Source organism: Triticum aestivum, chromosome 4D (genome assembly GCF_018294505.1).
Source record: "Triticum aestivum cultivar Chinese Spring chromosome 4D, IWGSC CS RefSeq v2.1, whole genome shotgun sequence".
NCBI classification, from domain to species: domain Eukaryota; kingdom Viridiplantae; phylum Streptophyta; class Magnoliopsida; order Poales; family Poaceae; genus Triticum; species Triticum aestivum.
This window is the reverse complement of record NC_057805.1, coordinates 512,859,457-512,885,053: the sequence shown is the minus strand read 5'-3', so window position 1 is coordinate 512,885,053 and position 25,597 is coordinate 512,859,457. Positions and strand designations below refer to the sequence as shown.

The 25,597-nt window shown below is 44.7% G+C and overlaps 1 protein-coding gene across 1 annotated transcript; it reads right to left on the bottom strand.

Annotated features, from left to right (window-relative positions):
* Positions 1-5,695: 5,695 nt before the first annotated feature.
* LOC123099209 (uncharacterized) lies at positions 5,696-10,776 on the bottom strand. Its single transcript, XM_044521383.1, has 3 exons — positions 10,382-10,776; positions 8,020-8,237; positions 5,696-6,638 (listed from the first exon to the last, which is right to left on the bottom strand). Exons 1-3 carry the CDS (start codon positions 10,599-10,601, stop codon positions 5,940-5,942), a joined length of 1,137 nt encoding a protein of 378 aa, XP_044377318.1. The 5' UTR covers positions 10,602-10,776; the 3' UTR covers positions 5,696-5,939.
* Between the last annotated feature and the right edge of the window lie 14,821 nt (positions 10,777-25,597).

Here is a 25,597-nt window from a genome sequence, read left to right as displayed (position 1 = left end):
ATGTTCTCTCATGTGGTGATGAGGTAAAGTTATCATCTTGTATATCACAATTTTTTAGGATAAACACTTTTCATTCTAGATTAGATAATACCATGAAAATAGCAGCACCAAGTGTTTATCCTGTAGTCCTTTTTTGTTGTTCCATGTTCTTAAAATTTAGCAAACTGCTTCATTTTCTTTTAAACTGCAATTTTTGTTTGGGTCTTCCATGCTTTGTCATTAACTCATGATGTGGATGATGCAGCGCCATGGATTAGTCCCTGCTGTAGGAGAGAGAGAAGATGAGAGGGAGAGAGAGAAGGAAGGAGAGGAGGGAGAAAGAGAGAGGAAAGAGTAGCTGGAGGTGCGTCGACCGGCGTCGGCATGTGCTGGCAAGGTTGGGCGGGACCGGGCGGTTGGCTGTGGCTCCGTGGTTTCAGATGGGGCACCGTGGGGAGCCAGGGAGGCGGCTTGGCCCAGCCATGGCGTTGGTGCTGCGGAGCGCCGCCTCGCGCTACTTCGTCGTCGACACTGCGGGCTTCGCCACCACCTACGCGATGCCGCCGCAGGGGGATCGGCAGCAGCCCCCCTCGCTGTAGGGGCCCAGCCAGCAGGTCGGGGCCAAGCTGGGGCCCTGCACCGAGTGCAGCGCCACCGGCACCAAGAAGTGCTCCGGGTGCAAGCGCATGCATATTGGTGCGCCCCCATCCCCCGCCCTCGTCCCCCTCCCTATTTCTTGGTATGACATGGTTGTGTGCGTCATGATCTTGCATTGCCGCCGAGTCCCTGCGGAATCGTGGCGCCCCCTTTCTGTAATTCGTTGCTTGATGCGTGCAATTGTGCCGGGATCCTCCACCGTTCTTGGCCCTACCCCCGGTGTCCATGAATGTTGATTGTGATTTCTGTCGTTTCTTGGATGCTTTGGGAAATTGGGTCTTACCTTACCCCTGTTGTCCATTATTGCAAAATTGTGATTTTGCTCTTGCTTCTTGGATGCTTGGGTAATTCGGTGTTTAGGTTCAGTGATTTTAGTGGTTCTTGAGGATCCAAGACATACATAGTAGATGGGAACCTCTGTTCTTGTGAGGTTATTGAGTGGTGATCATGCGGTTTGGTGTTTCGTGAGATAAGTGCCTTCTTGCGGGCCCCTTGCACCTTATTTGTGCGATTTGCTGCCTCGTCTTCTGCTATGCGTTTGCTCACTGTGTTTGTTCCTAGGTGAGCCTCTCTCTTTTTCCCATGCTCTTGACCTGCTCGATAAAATGCTTGTGTGGCTGCAAGCTATTTTCTGCCTTGGGTTAGATTCCTTTTGGTTTTTTGACAAACATGTGAATTACTCCTGAGTGAAAAAATGGAGGAGAAGAGGAGAGGAGGAATTACTTCGTATGTTTACGCAGCATGAAATTTCTAAAGTTAGTTTACAACTTGTTAGTCAATTTTGGTTGTCTTGCAAAGTAAAAAAAATCAAGTAAATAATTTGCTTATTCGCTAAGTAATTTGGTATTCTGTTCGTTGGGTCCATCTAATCACTTTCTCGTGCATCCAGGTCGGCACTGCTGTTGTCACCGGGCAGAATGGCCGACTGGCCATGGGCAGGCTCGGAGCCCTCTGCGAGCAGGTAACTGAATTTTCTGACCAAGGAGCTTTCTAAACCTGTAAAAAATCATTCTGACAGTTGCTGACCGGTAAATATGTGGAACAGTTTCAGGTGAAGAAGCTTAATTTCCAGGGGTATGAGGTGATTCTGTTCGCCTCCGGCGCCGTTGGCATCGGGAGGCAGAGGCTCAAGTACCGAAAGCTCATCAACAGCCATGTTGCAGAGAGTTTTTTCTCACAGCAGTTTACTGACGGTCATTGCCTCTGGTTATCGTCACTGCTTGTGTGCTGATAATTCTCCTTGCTTGAAGTTTTGCCGATCTGCAGAACCCACAGTTGGACCTGGATGGGAAGGCCTGCGCTGCCGTCGACCAGAGTGGCCTCATGGCTATCTACGATACACTGTTTAGCCAAGTGGGTTTGCTAACTGTTGTTCTTTCTTTTGTTGTTGTTGTTGTTGTTGTTGTTGAGGTTAACGGTTTCTGACATCAAACTTACCTTACCGCAACTTGATGTGACATTGTCTCAGCTTCTTGTTATAGATCGTGATTTCCAGGATCCAAGTTTTGGGCTCCAGCTTCATGAGACTGAATTTTGTTCAAGGTAAAACCAGCCAAGCCGGAAATTGCTACAATCCTAATTTCTTTTGCAATATATAGTTGAGAGGACTCGCCCCTGCTACTGTCACTATGGTTGCTATTGCCGATTATAAAAATTATATTCTTCTATGCTTTAGTGAAGTTGGGAGGAAAGTGTTGTGGAAAGGCAGAAGCTTTTGTAGTTGTGTTGTTCTTAATAATGGCATTGAAGGCCCAAAAACATAGATTTGGACAGGTTTTATCTATGTAAAAAACACAAAAGAAGAGCTGCATGATATTTGTTTCTCCTGGAGTTTCTTCTTATCAAATAATTCAAATCTAATTTACACTTCATAAAATATTACATGTCAGACTCTGAAACTTGTTGAAAACAATGTTTGTTTGCTTGTAGAAAAACAAAACAGTTTTCTGAACCCTGCTACTATCACTATGGTTGCTATTTTCATTTTTGTTGCAGAACAGTTCTCTCATGGTGTTTCTATTAGCTGCGAGGAACGTTGGGCTAGCTTTTGTCTTGAGTCTCTTAGGTGTTATTGAGAAGTTGTACTTGCCAGTGAGCTAAATGGCCCGTTGGAACAATGTGACTGCTTGTTTGACCTTTTAAAATGGTTTGGTGGTGCAGATAAGTTTGGTCACAGCCCATTGGATTTAGATTTTAGGAGCCGTGTGAAACAATTTCTTAGGTAGGTTTTCTTTTTCTTAGGCAGGGCATATAGGTAGCATGGGAAACAGTTTCTCGAGTAGGTTTATTTGTTTGTTATTATATTTGGGTACTTATTTTCTGATGTTTTTTAGGTTCTCTGTATAACATGGTAAAGTTGCTGGTATGATTTTGGAAGCAACACTGATTTTTTTCTGTCGACTTTGTGGACAGGCTAACAGTGAAAATTTTATTTGTAAAATATGGCGATCCCTATAGTGGTATTTCTGAAGCTTCGCTATGCTTGTTTTCCCACCAACAAGCAGTAATCCAATCACTGGTGCACCAGGTACTATATCATGTGAGAAAATCGAACTGCTCATTAATAAGACAGGATTTTCGCTCACATTTATCATGCTTCGCCACTCACAAATAAATACTTGGGCAATTGCTCTGTTTTATATTGCGAGCCTTAATTTGCGGTGGTAGTAGCATTGTTTGCGTTTATTTGAAAACCAGCACTGAATCACCATTATGCCTTATAGTTACAGTCGCTCTTTTTTATATTGTATTTGCTGTTAATATGGTATCTTCTAAACTATGTTACAGAATTTTCAGTTGTGTTTACACTACATTCTTTTATAAATTTACAGCGGCCATCCAGCAGGACGATGCTGACAGCCAAAGAAAGCTCCTTCCCCACCGCTGACAGCCGAAACCGCTCTTGTGCTCATCAAGGTCCCTTTCACCTCTCTAACCTCTGTGTTAACTCCGTCTGGTTCTAGGCCAATTAAGGTTTTTTGTTTTGTTTTTGCTTCCACTCTGTTTGATTTAAGCGTGGTGGTCAGATCCTCTTCAGATGTCCAGTTGAGACACCTACCCATTTCTTCTCTCTTTTTTCTCTTGAGAGGAGAGGAGAGGATGCTAACTAGCGAAGTACTATACTACTACATTTCAAACCATAATAAGGTCCTTCGGTAAAAACAAAACAAGATTTGCAGCGTCGCAGTAGCAAAATTCCAGCATCCACTAGCCACACAAAAAAGTATGAGAGGAATTCAAGGATTAGTTTATTATTAACCTATGTAGTGTATGCACTGGTAGTTGATGGAGTTTCAAGCAACAAGCATGGAGCACCTTCCTCTTTCTATCATGTCACTTACCTGATAATTTGGTAATTCTCTCTGTAATGTCATTCATATACCTGATAAAGCCAATTTCTTTGGGGCTCTCTGTCATTCATATGTTCAGTGATGCAATCTGAATTATTATGTAGAGGTTACTCCAGTCCTCACTATTCTTCTATTTGTCTCTGTTTAGTGTTTTACTTTTTTATCAGCGGCATAATAGATAACCATATCTACATTTGTCTCTATTTTTCTGTCAGGTTAGTCAATGTATAGGACTGCGCTTTTGTGTGTCCTTTCCTTCAAGCTGTCATTCAGGAGAAGAGAGGAGCGAGGCCTCGATCCAGACTCAGGAGGAGGAGGAGACGAGGAGCAACACCTGTTTTTATTGTCCGTCAAGCCCCATTATACTTTGCGGTTCCAGCCACCTGATCACTAACCTGAATGAGTAAGTAGACCATTATATATGATGGTGTTGCTTCCTTTTGTGATCATGTATCTATGTTAGATCCGGTGAGAAAAGGCGGCTTCCAAGCAGAGGATGCGGCAGTGTTGGCCACGTTTGGTTTTCATAAGCTAATAATCTATCCCTTCCTATCTACTTCCTTTGTGTACCACATTGTAACTAATCATCTATGTACCAATAGTAAAGACTTGGGTGTCTGAATATTCTCACAATAGTTTTCTCCCTCTCGCCCTTTGCGCCATTGGCGCAACGAGTCATCTAGTATTCATAACAGACACGTTCTCATCGGGATCGGGAGCACCAAAACTAACATTGATTTCAGTCCCTGTCACACATTGCACATAACTAAACTGGGAGTTGGTGGCGCGTGAGGATAAACCCAGCCCCGAAATTTCCAACCAATCAAGGGGAGCACTAAAGTGGTGGGAAGACCGGCTGCGGTCATCGAACATTGTCGGTGGTGTCGGCACCCTTGACGCTCGATCAACTACATCGATCATGTTATCACAACCTAGACTAGGAGACTGAACACTTTCATGTTAATTCGGCAAGGAGATGAGTATAGAGAGAAAAAGAAATGGATGAGTATAGGAGCAGGGAGATCGGAGCGTGGAAGATTGTGCGCTACTAAAAGTGAAGGCCAACCACTAGTTGAACCAGAGCCGTTGGTCTTGCTTTTTTTTTTTTGAGGGGTAGCCGTTGGTCTTGCTGAAAGCGAAGCGATATCATCTGCTAACTGCTGTGTTTGGCATCGTTTTTCTACAGGTTGGGAAAGTGGAGGTAATGACACATGCACCACGTAATAACAAGGAAATGGTTTGAATCTATGAGTATTTCTGTTTTACTTAACATGGGTATTTTTGATCATTGTTTCTTGCCACTGTACTGCACGGTTTGTGGCTGGGGTGTATCGGTGTGGTAATGTTCAACAGGCCTGGGCTGATATTGAATCAATCAGTCAAGATAAAATGGTTGACGTATATGAACTTTCTTAAGACAGTTGCCACGCTCCATCATATATTAATAGCACACATAGCACGGTCTTTTGTATATGAAATGAACTCGGGATCGCTCAAGTCTTTTTCTCTCTTCACACGGGCACCAAGGCCAAAGTTGCCAATCCCAGGGCGAACAAGCATATATAAACAAAAGTATAAACTAAGAGTACCACACACAGGCTAAGCCTCCCACTACAAGTATAAACTAGTCCAGGCATTCTGTGCAATGGACACATTTCACTATACTCACATAACCAGCATGTCATATAATAAATGCACAGAGACCGAGGGAAGCAATTAACTTTGTCCATACATGCCACCACCTGATACTAAAGCACAGTAGTACATCCTTAGTTGCTGCTCCAACATACTTCAGCTTAGTCAGTACACCAAATTTAACTACTGCTCCAGTGCATAAATTAAACATCCACTACACTATACTAGTTAATAAGTGCATACATGCCACATGATAACATAGATACGATAATCATAGTTTCCAACAGACAGTTCTCACAGCCACTACACCACCAGCATCTAAACCAAGTTTAGACTCTCCAGATGATCAGCAATGGCCCTCTTATAGCTGGCCTTGAAGGTCGACAGAAGAGACCACGCAACCTCCACTTCCATTTCACATGAGAGAACCTCTACAATCTCCCGGCTTCTACCCTTTTTCTTGGGCAGAAAATCAGCCTCAAGCTTCACCGTATGTTTCCTTATCTTCTCTTTGACTTTTTCTTTCTTCCCTTTGATACGCACTGCCTCTATCGATACTTTCAGATTAGTGACACAAAGCTCATCCAAAGGAGCAACCTCAACGCAAACAACGCGCCGCGAAAACTTCACGTGACCATCGCCATCAACAGGCAGTTTGCCATCACGACAATCAAGTAGCATCACGGACTTCTCAGGAATACCGGACGTCTCAGCCTTGAATACACCGCGATAGCCATGCGGCCACGTCCCTCCAATGAGTTTCACGCTCACTGTGGCCTCCACTGAGTCAACCAAGTGGCCACAAGTAAACTTCAGTGTGCTGAGCTTGCTGGTCCAAGACCTATCAAACAAACAGGATCTCCATGGGCCATTACTGCTGTAACAGCCTGCCAGAAAGGCTAGGTCTTTGTCTTCAGATTCCTTCTGACCTTTCACCTTAAGATGAACTTCAAAGTACACAGGATGAACAGACACCACAACACCCCGGGTAGGACCCGTTAGTGCCAGATATGGATCCTGCATGCAACATGTAACTAAATAAATAATTACAACATTTCATTCATCGTTAATAATAAGACTCGAAGACTGAGTGGAATATGACTCGAAGACTGAGTAGAATATGACAACTATACTTGATATAGAGTTAGTACACGGATACACACAATTCTGTAACCAATGATTAGCAGAATTTGACCAAGAGCAAACATTGCTTAAATCATCAATCAAGAACCTTAAAGGGTAAAAAAACTAATCTAAACAAACAATAATAAACTAACTAATGACAAAGAAGAGATGAATATTAATAAGCATCACAAAACAGAAGTGACAAAACGGTGTATATAGTGAATGAAGGTGCATCATTTCAGGTGGATAGCACAAAATATGGGAGAAAATAATACTGACTCCGTCCCATAATATAAGAGCGTGTTTGACACTAGTATGGGACGGAGGGAGTAGATTGGAAGCACCCATATTGTTCAGGTTGTTGAGGTGTATACTAGACATCTTAAAGCCGATTCACAAGCAATGATAAACCACTTTCAAGTAAGAAATAAGAAGAGTACAGAAAAGAAAACTATCAAGTATGTAAAAAATAACATTGCACAAACAGATTAAGCTATCGTTCAACGGTATGCTATCCTAGGAGCAGATGTAAAGAGCATGGAATTCCTGAGATAACACTCCCTCTAATGAAATATGAGAGTTTATAGTGATCTCACTCTTATATTTCTTTACAAAGGGAGTACTACTCATCAGTGCCCAGGCTGGAGACAGAGGGAGCTGTTCTCTCTAGCAACACAGCCAGTAATGGATCCATACCTAATACTGTAAGTTTAAAGTGTTTCTCTCGAATTGATGTTTACAAACAGTATAATTACCAAGGATAAACATTGTTTTAGTCACTACTCTACGGTTGAGAGAGTTTGTCCATGGATACACAACTCATTTATCAAGTGGAACTTAATAGCTGACACAAAAAGTAAACTATGATGAGCAGAATTTGACAAAGGCAAAGCTAATAATTTAGAAACATACTTGAATAATCAAGAACTTTAAAGGGTGAAAAAACTAATTTAAACAAACAATAATAAGTTATTAATGCCAAAGAAAATTATGTGTATTTCACTTAAAGCATGAATTCGTCGCACAAGTACAAAACAATACAGCAACTCAATGCCGATGAACTTAATAAGATTATGTGTATTTCATCTTAATGAAGCCAAAAAGATTATACGAGTTAATATTATACCAAAAATCAGAGCAACTACATGTTTATTTCATCTTAGCAATATGTTTATTTGATATTATTACAGCCTACAAAAAAAGTTATTAATTTAAGTTTATATCTCCTAAACAATAGCATAATGATAGGGTTCATGGATGAAAGTAAACGAACCATTGTGGTAATGATTTGGCAGTTATCCCTTTCACGATGGAAGATAACATTTCGGTTGTGGTCAACGACGTCACGGACCGCAACCATACCGTAGACATGCAAGGGCCACACCAACCCTCCCGTTGTCTCCTCGACTTTGACGGAAAAAATCTGTATAGTGGACTGGACGCCGGCAAACTTGCAGCCATGATCAGTGAAAGCCATGGGAGGGATCATTGCTGAAATTTTGATTTTACAAATTAGTCTCACTTAATTAAATCCTTACATAATTTGCTGCACACGATCAGCAAGCAATTAGATTGGAAATTATGAGATAAAAGGTCTAAGTTTACATTTCAGTCAACACCTATACCAAACCAAAACAACCAGAAAAAGCAAAAAGGTCAAGCACACACATGGTGTGGCATGACCGCATGAGGACGCAGCTAGCCAAAGCATTGATCCTGAAGGGAGGTAACTACTCAAAAGTATACAAATATTGATGTTGGAGCAGCTAAGTTTGAAAAGATGTGCTGTGCTGCTGGAGGGCATGGTGTATGCTAGAGGCATCAAACATGAATTATTTAGTGAAGTTCCTTGTATGGAGGATACCATTCCATTTCGTACATACAGGCTCACTTCTATAATTTGGATGGTTCTATGTTTGTTACTTGTATATTTTATATATACAATTGCTTTTGTGTTTTGCAAATTTCATTACAGGTTGTAGATTGGCAAGCATATTGAAAGCAATAATGGTAATTCATGGGAAGTGGTACTGGTAATTCGTGGGATATGGTTTATTAGCCTAAGAAATCACCTTGGCCGATTATTGGCCTAACAAGCTCTTTTTGATACAAATATGCAAGTCCAAAGGATGGTTTTTGTTTTATCAGTTTCATTAAAATGACAGGAGTTTAGAAATCATTAATGCTTGGCACAGAGCTATTAGCAAAACACTGTATGTACAAACTGTTACATGATATGTGTGATATATCAAGACCATGGCAACTTTGATTGAAAAGGATCTGTTGAAATTTCCCAAACTGGCTATATGAGTGGTATGAGCAAAGTAGGTGGAACAAAAACATACACACCATTTACATTCAGACTTGGTCCTTATTAGCATTAAGTGGTATGCATTGAATGTGACTACATATAAGTATAGGGTCATGCACTGCCATGATCAGCTATGGTAGGTGAAATTTCTATTATGTGAAGCTGAGCAGAGGTAAGAACAAAGTAGGAAAAGACACGCTATTACCTATCAGTTAATGGTTATGGGGGTGTTCGGACAGTTAGCTATTGTCTTTGCACGTCGGATAATACTATTGATAGCAGTAAGCATTTTTTTATCCCCATAGTAGCTAAATATCATGAGGGTACCTATAAGTTGGAATCCTACAGCTGCCACCCATGGCTAATTTTAAATAGTAACTCAGAGTTATCCATAGCCGCTAAACATCATGAGGGTACCTATAAGTTGGTATCCTACAACTGGCACCCACGGCTAATTTAAATAGTAATCCCTCCGTCCCATAATATAAGAGCGTTTTTGGGACGGGGGGAGTAATTCAGAGTTAACTTTGCTATTATGGGTGGGATTTCTGTTATTGTTTCTAGGGCATGAATGTTTGTTTCCTATTTAAGCCCATGGTGTTAATGTATGTTTGGAAGGAAGACTTTTTCATCTTCCTATTTTATTTTATTTTAATGATGATATCTTCTCCACAAAAGATTCCTTGGAAGAGATTGCAAAATTTAACGAGAAAAGGTCATCTTAATTTCACAACTATGGTGTTGACTGAGCTTACATGACATCCAATTGTCTTTAAATTTTGTATTAAACATGATGTTGTGAGATTTGTTTTCTACTGTGCATGCCGTAAAGGGGCAAATATTCAATTCTGTTGCCATACATTCACTAAATATATGACCATGGTGAAATCTCTTGCTCGGACCGTTTAAGAATATTACAGTCTTGTCATAATTCAAGGTAAAGGTAAATCACATTGCAAGGAAACATCTTTGACTGAATAAACACTTGATGACATGGTTTACAAGTCACTTTCAGAATGGATTGTTCACTTTTACAACTTATTTACAATGTGGTGGTTTCTTTTTGTTTCACCATATTTTTTAGGTGCAGATTTCTCTATCGATGTTGAAGCTAGGTACCTACTTCGCTAATTATTCTGTTCATTCTGCAAGCTATTACTTTTAATTCAAAGGATGTTTAGAATTACTCCCAAATGACTGAACTTGGTTCTATATGACCGATCAAATTTACACACAGACCTCAATCATAGTAAATCTTGAAGGATGCCTAATAAAATAATCAAATGGAGAAGGCCAGCAAAGAATTAGGTCGGAGGCTACTTACTGATGTCCTCGTAGCGGGAACCGTTCTTGCCGAACATCTGCTCCCAGAACACACGGTAGAGGCCTGCTTCGTACGCGTTTATGTCGGTGCGGGACTCCTCAGGCTCGGACTCCATCTCCTTCTTCCTCCTCGCCAAGAATTCCGCCGCCGCCTTCTCACAGCGCACCCCCGGCCTCGGCTGATACGCCGCCAGCTCCTCCTTTGACATCCTGGTCGCCATCGCCCTTCCCTTCCTCCGCTTCGATTCTCCTGACCTCCGCCGCCGATCTACTCTATGAGCGAAGAAGAAAACCCTAGATCGATGGCTGCGGCTGGGCAAGAGGTCAGGATGGAGGTGAAGAAGAATAGGTGGCCTTTTTGCTTGGGCCAACCAACCCTCTCGTTTAGAAGTTTTTTCTTGATAGGAAAGGGGCGACGTGAGAGATAGAGTCCGTCCCTGACACCACCCATAGAGCTAAGCTGCTGGGCCGGCAGCCCGGTTCGAGCCCTCCGCTCCTCACCACGTCCCGATTTTCATATTTCTCAAACAAACGAAAAAACGTCCCGATTTTCTTTTGTACCATTTCTTTCGGTTTTCCTTGTCTTTCAGTTTTCCAGCTGGTTTTACCGCAGCACCGGCTGCCGACCGCAAGGTACGTCCGTGCGTTGCTAGTTTGCTACAAGCTTGTAACGCATAAATGAATCAAACAAATAATCATTTTCAAAAAAAAAATCAAACAAATAAGGATGTGGCTAGCGAGCGCTCAGGCGCCTACTCGTGTGATCTACCGCTCCTACCATATATGGAAAATACAATTGATTTCTTCTCACATACTTCTGAAAAAGGAAATACCCTAGTCCCTTGGCATCACCTTCCCTCGTAACCCACGTGATCCCGCTATATTAGCAAAGAAATCATCCAAGATCTGGTGTCTACGTGCATTTATTTGGAGTTCAAAAAGTCTTAAAAGCCATAACTTTTGATTCAAGCATCAGAATCCAGTTCCGTTTTCACCGTTGGATTTCTCATGACAAGTTCTTCAAAACTAAATCCCATAGGAATAGGTTTCGTCAAACTTAAGTGCAACTTTTGGTGTGATGGAGGCAACTATATTGCTATAAGGAAGCAACTTTATAGTTTTGGCCTAGTAGGATTGAAAGTGCAACTATCCCTGGGTGGTTTTGGTAATTATTAACAACATATAGCTTATTGAACTAATGTTATTTCAAGATGAATATTTCAGAAAGTTCAATGATTGGCATGGCATGGATTAAAAATGTGGACCCCTCAAAATGCTAAGGACAAAAGATTGGCTCAAGCTCTAAAGCTCAAGACTCTAAATTTTACTTTTAGTCATCCAAGATCATATTGAGTCCATAAGAAAAGTCAATACTATTAAAAGGGGATGAGGTGTTGCTTAATGGTTTACACTACAAGAAATATGTCAACTAGTGACCTTCTGTCAGTGACCCTAGAAGAATTGGTCATAGATCTACGACCATTTGAGACCAATTGGTCAAAAGCTGCTCGGGGGGCTCCAAACCCTCAACTATATCAACCATTTTGGCCATAAAGATCGTAATTTCCTTACACAAAATGGTCATAAAGCAGACAACACTGATCCGCTGCCTTATTTCTTGCTGATCATGACCAGATGGTCATAACCTTGTAAATTGTGGTAGATTGCTATGACTAGGCGCCACCTCATCAGTTTTGCCTATGTGTCATGTCCATGTGTCAATTTCTGCCCTAGGTTGTGAAGCAACCTATATTTCTGTCATTTCCAAAATTCCCCAAAAAATTGGGCATTCTTTACTATCCAAATCATTGCCTCATGACAATATTCAACTCCATTTGCCTGGTAAATCTTCCTCGGCAAATTTCCAAAGTTTTTGTTCAACTCGAACTGTTGTGAAGGAAGTACTAGTTAGGCATAACCTAATGAGCTGAATTTTTGCCGCATCTTCTATATTCCCAAATCATAGCTCTCCACAAAATTTGAGCCCCATCTAACAATACATGTGAGTGTGACTTCAACATTCATATTTCTGTCCAGTTTGGTACGTTGCAAAGCAAGTGACACCTAGGCTCCTCCATTTGAGCTGCAAATTTTTCAAGATAGTGTCCTTAGTAGATGATCATCCTCGGCCAAAACTCAGGCCCATTGGCCATGTGCATTCCCCGTACCACTAATCAAACACTTGGGTGCTAATTCATGTTTGAGCATTGTTCGGTCTCCTCGTGAGATTCTTCTTTTGTTATTTTCTTCCAAGCATCTACCTGGCGAGTGCCAAACCTACTAGACATGCCTAGGCTTCCCAGAACGCATGGCAACGCCACGGTCACGCGGTGACCACGCGGCGGGCATGCAAAGTCTACGCGCTTTGGAGTTGAGGCCCTGGGCCACCGTCCAAATCTCAACGTATCACCATCAAACCATGTATTTATGCTTAAATAGATACTTATGTACCTAAAAATGATTTTTGGAAAAAATAAAGAGCAAACTATAAGGCAGCTGCAGTTCAAGTTTGACCCGCTTCCTACTGAATCGGCGGAAAATTGTCTTCGTGTTGCCTCACCTTGCTAGTGCGTTCAGTTTCGACAGCAAAATTCAATTTCGATAGCAAAATTCAGTTTCGACAGTTAAGTTCAGTTTCGACAGTTAAGTTCAATTTCGACAGTTAAGTTCAGAGATGAGCGGCTGATGTATTTTACATCTAGCACGTTGTGGTTATGTATTTTACGTCATGTATTGGAGATGCTATTAGAATTCCATTCAGGTTAACGTTGTTCGTTGTCTCTCTTGTCCTGCTTCAGCCTCGGCGTCGTAGAACTCACCAGAGCTGCTCCAACGATGAAACCCTCCATCACAGCGGAGCAGTACCTCGGGCTCCATCTCCAGACGCCTAAGATCTTCTTCCCCTCCTCCGACAGCAAAGTCAGCCGAAGCATCCTCACCGGCCAACCCAATCACGCTGAGATCGACATGGCTTTGCCAAAGAGGTTGTACACTTGTTGCATCTCTTTTTTACTCTACATGTTATATATATATTGTCCACTGAGCACACGGATTTGTTCCTTTAGTGTCTCCTTGAAAGAAAAAACGTAGGAATTTTAATTTTCACTTGTCCTCCTTTTCAAATTCCTATTCATGAAGCACAAGACTAAGAGATAGTAGCATAATAACATTATAACCGTACATTTTCTTGTGGTTTGATTTAATCTCATCATGCTTCTTTGCATCCTGTGATCTTTCAATTGTTGTGAATCAAACACCCAGATTGGCAGAAATCCTGTGTTTTTAAATTCTCTGTTTTGCACGTGCATTCCTATCCTGTTCCTGTCTATTTCCTATCCCTGCATTGTTGCAATCCTCCAATTCAAACGAGCCCTTACAGAATTACTTCTTTTACAGATAGTTGTCAAAGAAAACCTTGCGTGGTTTGTCCCGCTCCTGCTGCGCCGTCGTCCACCCCAGCTCAGCTGCTCCAACGACAGAAGGGTCCAGCACAGCAGGGATCCGGCCTCCAGACTGTCTTTCGCCGCCTCAGATCTTCTTCCCCGCCGCTGGCAGCCATGAAAACTGCATTACCATCATCAACCGAGCAGATGACCTCGAGGACTACACGGGTCCGCAAGAGAGGTCGCACTCTTTCGTGTCTGCTTACGTTATGCATCGCTTAATATTACATGCTACTTTATTGTCCTGTTCACCGATTAGACTCTGAGTCAGCTCCAAACTAATGGTCAAACTTGAGTTTTTAAATGGTTGTGGGGTACATATCGGGGCCGCTATCAATAGTATCTATCTACTATCTGGTTAATCTCCGGTGTCTACTATGAGTTTCATGTTGGGTGGGAAACAAACAGTAAAGAAGCCATTATCTGTATTTTTTAACTGAAGCCATTATCTGCCTGTTATTATTGGTTTTGGGTCTATTCACAGGTTGCTGCCATCACTCTGGATTTCTGCATGCACTCCTTACATAATCTCACTATTTTTTATTTCTATGCATGACAGTTATTGTAAACAATGGAACTGAACATGTAGAGCAAAAGAGACGAGCCTTGCGTGGCCATAAAATTTCATGCAGACGTCGCTCCATGGTAGGCACAAAGGCAGCCCCCTCCACGCATTTCGGATTGTAATCGAGAGGAAGATATCTGTTCTGAGGGGGATTCAGAAGGAGAAGACAACTCCTATTTACCCCCTGAGGTCTTCGCTCTAACTTGGCATGCTGATGTTGGTTATATCATGCATATGGTGTCTTGCATTGCTTACTTTATACATCAAATATGTCATTTGCTTAGTTTAGACATCCTTTGTGCGAATGCCATCTGTTTAGTTTATTCATCATTTATGTGAATTATGCAACGCCATCTTATTTAGCCAGGCATCATATATGTGAATTTTGCAATGCCATCCTGCTTAGCCAGTCATCTTATATGTAAATTATATCAGGCCATCTTTTTTTTCGTTACATATTACATTTGTCAACAATGTTAGTACATTCAACTGCTCTTCGTGTGCATCAGCCATTTGACACGGTGATGGCAAATTCTGGAGTGAAAACAAGGTCTTCAGAGCAGACTATGCTATCTGACGAAGTGCATATCTCGCTGGTTACGGATAGCTCCTCAGAGGAGGATTCAGAGACACATGACCAGTCCTATTCCCCCCCCCCCCGAGGTGTATGCTCTAACTTGGCAGGGTTATGTTGCTCATATCGTGCGTATGGTGTCTCGCATTGCTATGTCATTTGATTAGTTTAGACATGCTTTGTGTGAATGCCACCTGTTCAGTGTCTAATATATGTGAATTATGCATTGCCATCTTGTTGCAAGACATTATATATGTGAATTATATAATGCTATCTCGTTGCAAAGGCATTATATATGTGAATTATGCAACGCCATGCTGTTTAGCCAATCATCATGTATGTGAATTATATCATGCTATCATTTTTTTGTATTACGTGTTCCATTTGTCGACAACGTTTGTATATTCAACTACTCTTCCTGTGCATCAGCCATTTGAAGCGGTGATGGAAATATCTGGAGTGAAAAAAGGTATTCAGAGCAGACAATGCTACCTGCTGAAGCAGACATCTTGCTGGTTACAGAGAGCTCCTCAGAGGAGGATTCAGAGACTGATGACCAGTCCTATTTCCCCCCGAGGTCTATACTCAAACTTGGCAGGGTTATATTACCCATGTCATGCATGTTGTCTTGCATTGCTTAGTTTTTACATCATATATGGATTGCCATCTGCTTACTTACTTACTTGCTAATTTCAGTTTCAAAATGCTATGCTTACACTAGGCATGATTATGTTGAGATAGCATGAAATAGATGCTTTGTCTATCCATGCTTCCGAAGTTAACGCATGCTTCTACTTCTTTTTGTACTTGTTATATTGTAAGACCATTGTTTGCATTTAAACATAGTCATCATGCTTCCTACATTTCATATGTGTATATATATTACATATAATGCAAGTCCACACCTTTCAGATTTCTTTGTTTCCAATGGTACAATCGGGTTGCCAAATTAGTTGATGGTACAAAGCATTTTATTTCTTGCATAAGCTTCTAAAGTAGTGATTATTCCATGCTTTGAAAGCTAACTACACATGCTTCTACTTTGTAGCTAGTTTGCTTCCATTGTTCCCACTTTCGTACCATGTCAGTGAAATTGTAATATACACACTGCCCTTTTGCTCTAACAAGGTCCTAATTTTTTTTTCACATATATGTCTTGATTCCTCTCAATTAGTATGACATTATCAACAACACACAACTATTTTTAAGCTCTATAATTGTCTTGAGGGTGTCCTTGTCCATTATCAAAGCAATTATATCAACGAGGTGTTTAATTGGCTTGCTACTTTCCATTGTTTCCTCCCTTAACTATTTTTGTTCTTCTGAAGGTTTTTTTTTTTTGCAAAGACTTCCGAAGGGTTTTTCGACTTTGGCTTCCCACGGCCACGAGGCATCGGAACTTGAATTGAACCATCAGGTATTCATAGCATTTTCTTCACAAAATATCGGCCTCTTCTTCGTGTTTCTGAATTTTTTAAGTGTCCTCTCCTCCATATTATCACTGTCAGAGATAAAACTGCTATCACCGGAACTTTCTCTCTGGTTAATATTCTCGCTGTCACATGCGTCCACAAATCTATGGCGGTATCTTCTCTTAAATTTCTTATCCTTATTGTTCGACTGATCAGTTTCTGATCTAGCATAATTAGAACTTTTCTTAAACTGCCTTTGTACTCTGATTCATCAGATTCAGAGCTTGTTGCCTATTCCTTTTGTTTCTCATATGTGGATTGAAATATTGACTGCCATACGACAACTCTGTTTGCTTTCCGCTCGTCATTATACTGCCATGTTTACTCCTTTTTCTCGTTAATTCATTACCATGCTTACCTAATTGCATTTAACTCCTTTTCCTTATAGTGAGAGCTCTTTGTTCAGAATCTGTATTTTCAATAGCAACTTGTTTTAGCATACTTACTTCCTTTTGAAAACGAAGAGATGTCCGTATACGCAACTCATTTGCAAATGCTAGTTTCTCCATCTGAGATACCTGGAAGAGGTTGATTATTTAATAGAATTAAACTATACCAGTTCTCCAGCTTAAAAATCGGGTGAAATGCTAGAACAGTACAACAAGCACTTTCACTAATAGAACAAACACCCCAAGCATGTAGATAACAAAAATATCACTTTTTAATCTACTGCTTCCATTCTTTCCAGGTTAATCCGAACCTCTCTTACAATGAAGTAAACCAACACCTCTCATCTGACACTAAGATATGTAGCTACCAGCCTACGACCTCCATGCCATTTTGTGGAGATTGCCAACCACGACGGCTATGAAAAAACAGAGCATAACGTAGAAGAAAAATAGACGAGCAAAGGATACTAAAGTTTGAAACTTCTTACAGAAGATGCAGCATACGGGGCAAAATGCGTATGCTTACTGACCAAGAGGATCTTGCTAGCTCCTTTTCTCCCAAGAGGAAAAGAGGATCCAGGATCTCGATGTACTCTTGCGGCGGCGGCAACGGAGATGAGAGCTGTATCCAGTGAAGATTGCGATGTGATGGCGTGCAAGTCCATCAATGACTACTACCAAATTGAATTAGAGCATCTCTAGCAGACCCCGTATAATGCCGACCTGCAAACTGTGTTTATCGTTCGCTGTAGATGAGATTTGCGGGTTGATTTCGTGCGCTACAGATCAGACCCCGTATATGAAACTGTAGATTTAAGAAAAAGCATTCGCGGAAGAAACTTGCAACGACATTGATCATACATTAGTTCATCTACATACTACATTGATCATAATAGTTCATCTACATTGATCATACATTAGTTCATCTACATACTACATTGATCATACATAGTTCATCTACATTGATCATACTAGTGGGGGAACCGCGGGCCCGAGCCTAGCTACCAAAAACTGACGAGCTCGCGGCGGCGGCGACGCGGCGGAGGAGTCGGAGGAGCTCAGTCCTCGTCGGAGGAGCCGAGGTCGATGAAGAACTTGGCCTGCTTTGCCTTCATGAAGCGCGGGTCCGCCTCCTTGGAAGCGTGCGCCTGCGACGCCGTGACGCCCGTCTGCAGGAACATCTGCTCGTACTCGAGCTCGCAGCGGCGGAGCGCTTCGGCCTCCTCCTGCTCCCTCGCCAACCGCTCCATGACGACGCGCTCTAGGTGCTCCTCCTGCCCCAGTGGGAGGTAGTCCTCGGGGCCGATCACTCCTCGACGCATCGGCGCGTCGGCCTCGAGCTTGACGGCGAGCGGCCCGAGCTCCTCCGACTCTCTCTTCACCGGAGTGAGCCGCGAGCTCGAAGCGCCCGTGGACGAGCTCCCCGCGGCAGAAGAGCTGGAGGAGGCGTGGCGGCGGTTGGCAAGCTCGCGCTCGAACTCGTCCAGCTCGCGGCGTGAACGCCGGCGGCGGCCGGCTACCGCGGTTAAGCCACCTCTGCGTGCCCCGCTTGCGTGCGGCGGCGCTCCGCGTCATCCCCAGAGCTCCCGTAGCTATCCATGAATTTTTCAGGCTCGCCGGCGGCGAGAAATTGGACGGAGGAGGAGGGGAATCGCGCCCAGAGCGGCGGCGGAGGCGGATAGGGTTTCACCCGTATGCGCGGTGAAACCGCATATATATAGCGGTGCGGAGAGAGTTTTTGGACCGCGGTAAATTTGTCTATTCTAGCCAGAAAAACGTTGCGAACCCGTATACTCCGAAATTATACGGGTTCGGCCCTTTTACGGGGTCTGCTAAAGATGATCTTAGTGGGCCACATGCCATCATGTAGTCATACATTATCGCGTCTATACGGTATGAAATGTGTACCCATACATAATGGAATATACGAGTTGGGTTGACTACAGTATAAGGACGTCCGAATTTCATAACCATCTAACGGCAGACAGATACCCGGTAGAAACCGGCACGGCTAGAAAAACCACTCTCTAAGCTAGGAGCAGTCTAGTCTACAGGATTCGCCACTGAATGAATAAACAATTCAAATTGAGATAAAATAGTGAAACCCATCAGGAAACACAGACAAGTGGTCATGTAGCCTTCTAGAACATTATTACAGATGGATAGAATGTTCAAACTAGTGACGATTTCAGATAACTGGGCTTCCATCCTTCCAGAATACTATTACAGACCAGAGAGACCGACATTAAAACTACTACTACTTGAATTCAGATCAGCACTATTGGTCCTGTAGCATTGCAGATACTCGATTACAGAGCGATAACCACTAGTGGTCCTGTAGCCTTGCAGATATTACAGAAGGACAGAATGAGAGATCAACTACTGGAATTTTTCAGATAGCATCTAGTTGCAGAATATGGCAGAGAGAGAACAACAAGGGAGGGATACAACTAGTTGGATTCAGATCCGTGAAGAAACCCAGAAGCAACACAAGACTCTCCAGACTAGTTGCAGGCGGACCTCAGACATCGACCAAGCTGTCGTTCGCGTCAAAGGTTCGTGGCTCGCGAACATCTACCCCAGGATGCGTCCTCCCTTGCAACCCTCGAGGTATTTTGCCATTCAGCAGAACATCCTCCTTCCTCATAAGAAACATAAGCACACTGTCGTCTCGGCCGATAAGATCACCGAAGCTTGGGATACCATTTGCCAAACAATACTCAGCGAACTCCTGCATGTTGAGCACTCCATTGCGCTTGCCGGTTTTGAGGGCAAACTCGCTCAGGTTGCCCCAACAACCAATCCAGTCCCAGAATATAGCAGGCAATGGGGTAGATTTCTTAGGATCAGCAATAAACCTCTCCAAGACGACAATGAACACGGGGCCAAACCGTAGCGCCTCGCAGAAGATGACGACGGCGCGAAGCAAAGCCCGGCTCAAGGCCACCTTGTCGTGCATGTTCTCGGGGTATGTGGCGAACGTGAAAAACATGTCCTCTAAGCAGAGAGACCCTCCAATGGTAGACCTGTGTGAGAGGGAGGAACCCACGCAAGTGAGTAATAAAGCGCACGGCACACAACGAAGGAACTGAATTAATTTGGGAATTAATGAAACACAAGTCACATAGATAGCTAGATGGAACTGAATTAATTTGGGAATGAATGGAACACAAGCAGTCACATAGTACTAGATAGCTAGATGGAACTGAATTTGGGATGGAACACAAGTCACACAGATAGATGGAATCGAATTTGGGATAGAACACGAGTGAGGCAAACTACCAGTGAAGATGTTGACCGGTGATCCCCATGCTTTCTGCCTGGAAGTAGTTGGGCACAAACTGGTCACTGCACCTATACCAGCTTGACCACACGCCGTCTTGGCTGAGCCTCCTGAAGGCGACCAGGTACAGATCATAATCCCGCACCAGGAACTGCACGACAAGGTTGCTCTTGCCCGAGTGCACGAGCTCAATGACATGGAAGGAGTGCCCTGAATATGGATCCAGCTGGGGGCTCTGTTGGGTGCGGCTCCTGGGGTTGGCTGGATTGTACCTTGGCGTGATGGGCCTGTTGCAGTACCTGCCGGGGCCTCTCTTGAGACCTCTCTTGTAGCGCCGCTTCATGAAGCGCTTGTATCGCTTGGCGAGTTTGCCATCATCGTTGCATACGTCAAATCTGATAACGGGGATGTCCTGCGCATCATGTGGGCAAGAAGAAGAAGAAGATGAAGTAAGATCATTAGTACTAGTGCAGAAGCAAACAAGCAAATTGAAAACCGGGTGCAGAACTAGTAGATGCTTTCGGGGCCTGGCAAGCTCAGATCAAGCACTATGCCAACATCCTGGACACGCGCGCCCGCGTGGCGTCGAACCCGACGCCCTACATGCGGATGCGGATGCGGAAGCGGACGCGGTGACCGCACCTGCCGCCCACGAGCGTGTGCCGTCGAACGCCGCGGCCGTACATGCCGCGTGCGCGCCCGGGCGCGGCCACCGCCGGATCTGCCGCTGCCCTCGCCCGCGCTTGCTCTACGCGACGCCCAGCCCCAGCCCCGGACGCAGCATCTACTTGTGCCGTTCTGCGCGCGCCGTCGACATGACATACCCCGGGCCGGGCCCGGAGCCTACGCCGCATGCTGCGCGCGCTGCCCGAGACAGGCATACCCCGGAGCCGGAGTGGCCCGCATCTACTGCTACTGCTGCGCCCGCACCGCATAGACCAACGCCATGGATATGGATCCATCAAACCAAGGACGGACGGACGGAAGGAAGGAAGCGCGCGCGTGGATCAGAGGAGAGGAGAGGAAGGAAGGGGTAATAAGTCAGTTTAGGAGCATCTAAGTAAATCTCACCATTCAAATTCACTATCCAACGAGCTTTTACACACCAACCCAACCAAGGCATCAATCAAACTAGAGTAACCAACCAAGGCATGACAGAGAAAAGGGGCTGATGCGCGGGAATGAAAATTTGGTCCCTCCATGACCAACAAACTAGCTACACAAAGAAGAAGGTACTAGTACTACCGGAAAATGCTACATCTACGATAATTAGTCCTATATATGCAATTAACGTAATAGCCCAAATGGCAATTTGTGATTGGGGTCAGGGGGAAGCTGGGGCCGGGGGATTTCTTTTTCTTTTTCTTTTTTTGACAAGGTTATGTAAAAATTAACATTAACCTTTGTGTAAGTGTAGAATTATCGTAGCGTAGTTGGTCACGTAGTACATACATACCTACATTACATGGACATGGACTGCTGTGCTTGGCTGCAACACGAGACAAGACAAGACAAGAGGCCACCCAGCACGGTTCACGAGGTTTTCTCTTCTCCTTGTAAAATAGAGAGAGGAAGCGGGGGGTCAATGGAGCACCTTTTTGCCCGGCCGGGTCGGAGGCAGGGCAGACGCAAGCTCGCTTTGTCACCAGATCGCTTTGGACTGATCGGCAACGCAGGCAGTCCAACACATGTGCTCCTAGCAAGTACGTACACTAGTGTATTTTGAAATTTTGAAAAAACAAACCAGGGGCCGGAACCATGCGCAGGAGATCAACTCTATCGCCAATCCACTACGCATGCACTTTAGAAACAAATTTAATTTGAACGTGCATCTTTATATTGTAGGGAAAAAAAATTAATGGTGGGCTATAGCACTGTTAACCAACGTGGGAACAACGGCCCAAATTGTAGAGGAACCAACAATGGCGGCTTGTGGGCAAAATGGTTAATTTAGACTTTAGAGGTGTGATAACTAAAGCCCGGGCGGAATCATCGTCGTCTAACCTTTAATTTGCAGGTAGGCACGCGTGAATGGATGGACGGTTGTGATCTTTCCTGCATGCATGGGAGTCCAAACTCATCGAGCCGTCTGATTGTGATTTTTTTTTTTTTGCATAGAACTTCTGAGCTTTTATTCAAACAAAAGTGTTCGCTGGGCAGTCAGACATTAGGCTACTAACCAGAAAACTTGGAGTCTCAGAGAGCCAGCTCTCGGTTACATACACATTACATGCACGTGGGGCACACAAGTGTGCTGGACCGTTTGCGGATCTACTAACATGCTGAATTACAAAAGAATGAAAACTATCCGCTAGCTCATCAATTTCGTAGAAAACTGGTGCCACAACAGAGCGACTGTTGCGACGAGTGTTCCAGAGATTCACAACCTCCAAACTATCGGTCTCCATTATCACATTGGCAAAGCCTCTCAGGTTTGCGAAAATTACTCCATCCCGTAGGGCTAGTGCCTCGGCGATCATGGGATCAATGACCCCTAGATGGGGCTTGCACCAGGCGCCCATCAATGTTGTATGAGAGCGTGCGACACCCCCCGCTCCGCTCTTCTCCTCTGCGAACCGCACAGCTGCATTGGTGTTGATCTTCACTTGATCCGGTTCAGGTGGCCGCCAGCCATGGCCCGGTAGCATTGCAGCTTGCTGTTTAGGTACGTCAAGTAAGGCCAAAGCCTCTCTAGTGAGTTTGATGGAGTTCACCGGATCAAACTTCTCACCGTCGTGCGTCCATCTATTGCGAGAACTCCAGATGGACCACATTATAGTGATTATCGTTGCTCGTTCCTTGTCGGTGAACATAGACCCACATAAAATATCGCCAGCCCAGGAAGACGGGTGTAGTCTCGGCAGCTTGATGTCCAGAACAAGGCGAGTTTCGTCCCAGAACTGTTCTCGCATGCGAGCAATGGATTAGCGCGTGTTCAAGGTCTTCCTCTTGTGCTCGACAGAGTTTGCATAAACTGACATATCGAATATGTCTATAGTGTAGCGTCTTCTCATCAGGTAGAATGCCGCGCATGACACGCCACCAGAAGACACGCACCTTGGGGACAACTTTGAGAGACCAAAGGGCCTTCCACATGTGTGATTGATCCACTGAAGTTCCGGTGCCGGGCCCGTCTGGTTGTGATTGGCGGGGTCCATCCTTGGGCAAGCCATGTATGTCGCCGGTTGTAAGAGCCGTCCCCTCCCCTTGACACGGATCCGGCTTGCCTGCTCCCTCCCATGCTCTCATCCGTGCTCCCACTTCATCCTACGACTGTCTTTTTTCCTTTTTCCTTTCTAATTTAATCATCTTCCCCCTGATTTTAAGGGGTGGTGCCGGGCCTTATTTTGTTCCAATCAAATCAAGCCACGTACGCGGGAGCACGGATGGGCACACACACGGGGAACAGGCAAGTCTCGTCCCCTTGACACCACCTACGCTACAGCAGCAGAGGGGTGGATATGCCGCGGCGCGGCAAGCGTGGCCCAAGACGGAGGCCGAGGCTTGTCCCCATGACCGGCCGGGGGCGTGACAATAACCGTGTCAAAGACGAGTACCTTGGCAATAGTACGCGAGGCTGTGTGCAACTCAAAGGCCGTCGGCGAAAGCCGCGTGACTGCAATATCTGATGGGTGGCCACCAAACCTGGAGGCCAGCAGGGTGGCGATGAGAGAATATAAGCTTGCATGTTGCTGAGTGGCAGTCATCGGAGCAAAAAAGAGGGGGGGGGGGGGGTGAAAGAGAGGTTCAGTTGCGAGCGCAGAAGCGAGGCTGCATGAATCATCTGGGACATTTTTGGTTGCCTGCATAAGGCCCAACCATGCCCGCGTATTCGGCAGTTTCTTGGCAGCCGGGCTCACTGCGGCCACGCGTGGCTCTTGCCTGCACGCCTCAGGGAGCGGGGGGGACAGACAGGACGTCTCAATAACCCCCCTCTCTCTCCTTCATTTAGGCCACTCCCCCACTCTCCTCACCGCCCCTTGCTCTCCTCTCCTCCGATGGCTCGCACGCAGTCGCGCCGTCCCCTCACCCCCATCGACGCCGGTGGCAACCGCATCCACGAGAGGTGGATTGCCGGCCTAGCAAACTCGCGCGTCGACCTGAGGGCGGCCCACCGCGCGCGCGGTCGCCCATCTGCAGCAGGCCCCCTTGTCCGACCAATGCGGTGTCGGCCATTTGGCGGGAGATCATCTTCGGCATAGGGGCTAGGGTGTCGAGCCGGGGGCACAGAGGGTTGCGGTTCCGCCGGCGGAGGGAGTGGGGCTGGTGTGAGGTTGGGTTGAGAGGGTGGCTGGAGAGGTGATGGTTCCGGTCTCACGCGGCGCCGGTTGCTTTGTTTGTCGGTGGTATGGGGGGAGGGGGGGGGGGGGCTGGTGGCGTCAAAGAGGGGGGAGGGAGCCATCTTCCCCGAGAGAGATCCCCTCCGCACTTGTATCGTTTGACACCATGAATGTGCATATTTCCTCATATTGAGGATATGTAATTTCCGAAGTTGATCACACATTAAACAGGTTGTATTAGTGCATTAATGCTTAACGTTTTTCTTTTTTGCGGAAACATTTGTACCTAACTTTGTTTGTTGAATCTTTCACAACTTTGTTTCTTGAAAAATGCTGTTTGAACCAGAGGTTGACGTAGCATTAGGTTTGGCCTCTGACGTGGATTCCTTGGCCTTGTCATATGGAAGCCACTCGAGTTCTTAAAAGTGTACGTTTGCCTGTCTCTACGGTGGTACTACTCGAGTTATTTTGATATGGAGGAGCATTACTACTGTGTTATGCATGAGAGAGTAAAAAGAAGTCACAGCGCCTTTGTTTACCGTGGGACTGGGGTTTGGAGGTGGCCTCTGTGGGACCGGGATAAAGCGGTTGCCCTTTTGTTGTCTAGCCTGGCAAGTAGTACTTCCTCCTATCCTATATACAAACAGGAGATCCTTCTTCTCTCCTCCTCCGTCGGATTTTATTCTCTCCATGGGATTTGTACAGTGGAGTAGCATTTTCTTTCTTGCAGTTGCAGGGAAACAATACATAAGTTTGCAGTGTAATCGTTTCTGTGGGAAACAATATATAAATTTGTGGAGACCATGAAATGCATTAAGCTCAATAAAAAAGAAGTAGAGACCATGAAATGCATCGTCCCTCTCGTGGTGAAAGCTTCTTGGGTCAAACACTGTCTGTGGCAGTGCCCTCTATCTTCTCCCCTTTTCTCTCATATGGGACACAGTAGTACGTACAGCATGCTCGTACTCCTACACCGTAGTACGTACAGCAGATGAGCGAGCAGTCTTTGGTCGGCAGCTAGCTGTGCTTGCTCTGGTGGCCTAGACTAGAGTTGTGCAGGCGGACCTTTTGGCTTCCTTTTTTTCCTTTCCTACCTCCCAATCGCTGGACTGGACGCTTCCCATCTTCTGTGGATACATATGAACATCGATTAATCCAACAAATTCGATCAAATAAGAGTGATGATCAAAGATACATCATCTATTTTCCCT